This window comes from Pseudorasbora parva, chromosome 23 (genome assembly GCF_024679245.1).
Source record: "Pseudorasbora parva isolate DD20220531a chromosome 23, ASM2467924v1, whole genome shotgun sequence".
NCBI lineage: Eukaryota > Metazoa > Chordata > Actinopteri > Cypriniformes > Gobionidae > Pseudorasbora > Pseudorasbora parva.
Window position 1 is genome coordinate 25,049,265 of NC_090194.1, and position 5,922 is coordinate 25,055,186.

The 5,922-nt window shown below is 39.3% G+C and overlaps 1 protein-coding gene across 1 annotated transcript; it reads left to right on the forward strand.

Annotated features, from left to right (window-relative positions):
• Positions 1 to 4,749: 4,749 nt before the first annotated feature.
• LOC137062672 (zona pellucida sperm-binding protein 4-like) lies at positions 4,750 to 5,922 on the forward strand. The gene is made up of 6 exons (XM_067433569.1): positions 4,750 to 4,834; positions 4,906 to 5,063; positions 5,146 to 5,338; positions 5,408 to 5,555; positions 5,655 to 5,727; positions 5,813 to 5,922. Exons 1-6 carry the CDS (start codon positions 4,770 to 4,772, stop codon positions 5,887 to 5,889), a joined length of 714 nt encoding a protein of 237 aa, XP_067289670.1. The 5' UTR covers positions 4,750 to 4,769; the 3' UTR covers positions 5,890 to 5,922.

The following is a 5,922-nucleotide window of genomic DNA, read 5'->3' on the forward strand; positions in this document are numbered from 1 at the left end:
TCTATCTATCTATCTATCTATAATTCTATCTGTCTATCTATCTATCTATCTATCTATCTATCTATCTATATATATATATATATATATATATATATATATATATATATATATATATATATAATTCTATATCTATAATTCTAACTTAGCCTATATGAATGTGTTACTAGCCTATATCTATCCTATCGGTCACTGATCAGTCAATATATCTCTTTTAAATCTAGCCTAAATATAACTAACCATAGCGCACAATAAATCTCACTTATATCACAAAATCTCTCTCCTCTGACAAAAACCCACGAGGTGAAGATGGGTTAACTTCACTTGTAAACTGTGGGGAATGAGGTTCATTCAGATGTGTGACTGTGCGGTTTGTTCCCGCCCCTTTTAATCAAAGCAGTTTCGACAGGCGCACCTGATGAAACACTTCGGTGCTTCGTTTAGCGGCAGTCACGTGGCATGGGTGTGTCGAATCACAGCTCGGAGCAGCGTTTCGAAGCATCCGCGCTTCGGGATCTCGATGCAGCGTCGAAACGTCAGGTTCGCGTCAGCCATCCCTACCTATTTTAAAACAGAGAAATCTAAATATCTAAAGAGCAAGTAAAATCAAATATTTCTGATATAATATTATCATTAAATTATGTGAGGTAATACAGCCCAAATACTCAGAAAAAAAATGGCAGAAATAGACTTCATACAATCAGACACCTAAAAGTTATTTGTAAAGCAATTTAAGAGTATGTGAGATAAAATAAAGTTAATGTCTTTTTGTTTTACTCCTGGGCACTGCAAATTTCCTCCGCTGCTACATATACAAATTGCGCAATATTAATATATTTTCAATCATATATGTCCTACATGGTAAAAAATAAAAAAAAAATAAAAAAAAATTGCTGGATGCTAAATATTGTATGTGTTAAAATATAGCCATACAAGGTCAATGCATACATTGCAGTAGCTATATTAAAAAAGGCTTTAGTTTCCTTTATTCCTTTATATTTCCTTTAATATAGGCTATTTTGCATATCTTTGCAGTATATTCCCATATATTTGTTTCGTAATAGTGTTCTACCTATACAAACTATTTGTTAACAGTAATATCAGCAATATTTAAAAAAAAATAATTAAACCTAAAAAATAGCCTTAGTTCTGTCATCGCAAACTGCGCATGCGTCAACGCGCCGCGGCCAGGCGGAAATCAATCGCGGGTTCATTGCCTCCGCCTATGATATGATTGCCTCCCAGCGGGACCGCGAATTTTCGAGCTCCCTGTAAGATTTGTGTTTGACATGTCATTCTCAATGCAAATGTTAACTTATTTAATGGCAAGATTTGCTAAAAGATTTGTAAATTGTTTGTTTCTGTAATCATGTCGGTGCCACAGCCTTAGTGTTAGGGAACGTACAGGTAACGTTAGCCTAATTATGCTGCAAAATCAAGCTCTTCTCTAATATCGAATCCTCTTTAAATTCAAATTCATGACCAGTGTTTTGTTTTCCTCTAGTCTCTGCATATCCACATTCATCAATACATCATGCTTCAGGTCAGAGGTCACTCTTTTGGCGTAAGTAGACACGCACGGTTAACTGCCGGAAGATATTTTAGTCTATAAAGTCAAAAATATGGTTATTTTTCTAATAAAAAATGCATAGCTTCTCTTCAGAAGGCCTTTATAAAAATATTTTTTTAAATGTCCTGATAATTTACTCACCCCCATGTCATCCAAGATGTTCATGTCTTTCTTTCTTCAGTCGAAAAGAAATTAAGTTTTTTGAAGAAAATTTTCCAGGATTTTTCAGCATATAATGGTTTTCAGTTGCAACCAAAATACTGAAGGTCCAAATCAATGCAGTTCCCCCTCTGTGTTTACAAAGCGCTCATGTGGAGACTAATACAAATGCCCTTTAGCACAAAAAAAGGGTAAAACAACAATACATGATGATTTTGAAGTTGAAAATTGTGTTTTTGCTAAAGGCCGTTTGTATTAGTCTTCACACGAGCGCTTTGTAAACACGAGGGCGGGACTTCTGCTTACGTCTATGTGACCATTTACATGTGATTATGTCATCCTTGGCACCTCGCAGAGCTGAGCAAGTTGAACAATGAGGGTTAAAAAAGTATATTCATTTTTTTAAATGATCATTTGACTAGATAAGACCCTATTCCTTATCTGGGATCACGCAGAGGCTATGAAGCCCTTTGAAACTGCATTGATTTGGACCTTCAACATTTTGTTTGCAATTAAAAAGCATTATATGATGAACAAGTCTGGAATGTTTTCTTCAAGAAACTTAATTTCTTTTCCACTGAAGAAAGAAAGACATGAACATCTTGGATGAGATGGGGGCGAGTAAATTATCAGTCAATTTTAATTTTGGTGTGAACTAATCCGTTAATTATCGTTGATTGATGGCCATTAGACTGTGTTCAATGTATTTTGTTGTTGTTTTTTGGGTTTTCTTTTTTTCCTGAGCAAAGTTCAGTTTGCTATCAAGTTGGAATTGTAAATTACTCATGTGGAGTATAATTTGAGTGTTTCATTTTGTGTTGAAATAAAAGTGTTTCCATCACAAATGTGTGTATGTCATTGATTGAAATCATATATGTTTAGCATATGCAGAGATGTTGTAATAATGACTGAAATCATGTATGATTATTATATGTAGTTTATATGTATGGTATATAAACTTGAAGAGCTAGCACACCATTTCCCTATTAAAAAATATGAAATCTGAATGAAAAGGATATAAAAAAAATGAAAAAAATGTAAATAAATCCTATATGACTTTAATTTGACTAGCATATGATTCAGTATAAGAACTTTATATGATTTGTATATGAATATCAGGTATTTTCCACTAATACCATATACCATTGCATACTGTTTACATGTAAAACTCATATTTTTGTAGTATTTATACATGACCCAAAAATACCCTACAAGTTGTCTGTGTGCTCTTTAGAATGAAATGGGCCATAAACGGTCTGATTTTGTTTATGGCATATGGGACTTACATTAAACATACAAGATAATTCTGAATGATTTAAGCAAGGAAGATATATGGTTGCCATATATGAACCATATAGGTTTTTTTTCTTCATATGGGGTAGTAGATAACTAGGTGTTGGATTGTCCTTAATTTAGTAAAAATACGTAAGGTGGCTTCGTCACGTCTCACTCCGCGATTGGAGTGTTGATGTCAGAATACCTTTTATCCAACTGCAATGTTTTTGATCCTTCTCTAACTCATCAAGCTTGGAACATACTCTGCAAGAATAAGACACTTGTTTGTTTTCTCGAGGTGGCAAGAACAAGAACAAAGTTTGTTCTGGTCAGTACATTCTCTAACTCTACTGACCTTACCTTGTATCAGTCTCTTCTCTCTTCTTTCTCTACAAATGTCTCCACTGCTAAAACAACATACTACCACAACAAAATCAACAATTGCTCTGACTCTCGCGCACTCTTTAAAACATTCTCCTGTCTTCTTTGTCCTCCTCCTCCCCCTCCTTCATCAACTCTTACAGCTGATGACTTTGCATCATATTTCACAAACAAAACCTCTCTCATCAGCAACCAGTTCTCCTCTCCACAAGCTGACACGCACATCTCAACAACTAACGCGAACACGGTTCCATCCTTCTCTCCGAGGCAGATATTTCTAAACTCATCCTTTCCAATCACCCTACTACCTGTCCACTTGATCCTATACCCACTCACCTCCTTCAGGCCATTTCTTCTTCAATCACTCCTGCACTCACTCACATTGTCAACACTTCTATTCACACGGGAACCTTTCCCACAGCATTTAAGCAGGCTCGGGTAACCTCTGCTTAAGAAACCCTCTCTGAATCCAGCACTTTTAGAAAACTTCAGACCGGTATCCCTTCTGCCTTTCATTGCAAAGACACTTGAGCGAGTTGTGTTCTATCAACTCTATGTATCTTGAACAGAACAACCTCCTGGACAACAACCAATCCGGCTTCAAAAGCGACCACTCGACTGAGACTGCCTTGCTCTCGGCAACTGAGGCACTGAGACTGGCAAAAGCAGCTTCCAAATCCTCAGTGCTCATCCTGCTGGAACTGTCTGCTGCTTTTGACACAGTTAACCACCAGATCCTCCTGTCAACACTTAAGAAGATGGGTCACATCATCTAGCCACTGGGGTTCCCCAGGGCTCAGTGCTTGGACCACTTCTCTTCTCCATCTACATGTCATCATGAGGCTCTGTCATTCAGAAACATGGCTTCTCCTATCACTGCTATGGTGATGACACTCAACTCTACTTCTCATTTCAACCATATGATCCTACAGTCAGTGTTCGTATCGCTGCCGGTCTGACAGACATTTCTGACTTGATGAAGGAGCATCATTTTCAACTCAGTCTTGCAAAGACAGAATTACTTGTTGTCTCAACCAACCCAGCACTTCATCAAAATTTCTCCATTCAGCTCAGTTCGTCAACCATAACTCCATCCAGGACAGCCAGGAACCTTGGAGTTGTGATTGATGACCATTTAAACTTCACTGACCACATTACTGCAACAGCCCGGTCCTGCAGATTTGCCTTATACAACATTAGAAAGATTAGACCCTTCCTATCAGAACAGGCTACACAACTCCTGGTCCAAGCTCTTGTTCTCTCCAGACTGGACTATTGTAATGCTCTTCTAGCTGGCCTTCTAGAATGCACTATCAAACCCTTGCAACTAATCTAGAGATATGTGAAATATTTTATTATATTTGGATATGTGGTGTATGAAAACAGAATGACCTCCTCGTATGAAGTGGGTGTCGGACCACTTGGTTCCATCACAAGGGACAGCCATTTTGAGTAGGTGACTTATTGTCTAGCATGCATGTTAATCCTTTACAAATGCTACAAGCTCTCTGTTTGTTGTCCAGGCTTCTCTTCCAGTGTAGGTACTCTGGTACTTCTGTGGAAGCTCTGGTTGTGGAGGTCAACACTGTTCCTGCACCTCCACCAGTAGCTGCTTCTGGACCCCTCAGGGTGGAGCTTAGACTGGCAAATGGTCAATGTGTCACCAAAGGCTGTGCAGAAGGCAAGTGTCTGTCCAAGTATGGATGATTTTCTACAACTCCAGGTTGCAGCAGTTTCTGTTTAAACGCTGTGTTCTTCCTCAGGGGATGAGGCGTACACGTCCTACTACAGTGATGCTGATTATCCGATCACAAAAGTCCTGCGGGAGCCTGTGTTTGTTGAGGTGCGCGTGTTGGAGAGGACTGACCCCAACATTGTCCTGATGCTGGGACGTTGCTGGGCAACATCAACCCCCAGCCCACTCAGTCTACCCCAGTGGGACCTTCTGGTAGATGGGTGAGTAAGGCTGGTCTTCATCCATCTAGTGTGCTGTAAGGCCTTTCTGACTGCCCCTTTGCCTTTCAGATGCCCTTACCGGGATGACCGTTACCTGACCACACTGGTTCCGGTGGCTGGATTTTCTGGTCTTCAGTTCCCAACCCACTACAAGCGCTTTGTTGTGAAGATGTTCACATTTGTGGATCCAGCATCACTTGCTCCTCTGCAGGAAACCGTAAGCTCCACAGCCTTGCCTGAACCCTTGATATTAGTCTTTGTTTTTTTTGTTTTTTATAGTGGCTTATGTGGCTTGACCCTTTTCCCTCTCTGCTAGATCTTCATCCACTGTAGTACAGCAGTGTGCCACCCCTCTTCTGGCTCCTGTGAGCAAAGCTGCGCTAGGAAAAGTGAGTGCTTGCTGTAAACTGACTTCAGGAACCATGAGAATTTGTTTTTTAAATGCCCCTCACAATTCTGCCATTTCTTTTCCAGGAAGAGATGCTGATGTCAAGACAGTCTCCGTTGGACAAACTGTGGTGTCTAGTGGAGAAGTTACCATGGTCATGTGACTTTAATGGTCTTAAAAAACATGAAACTCAACA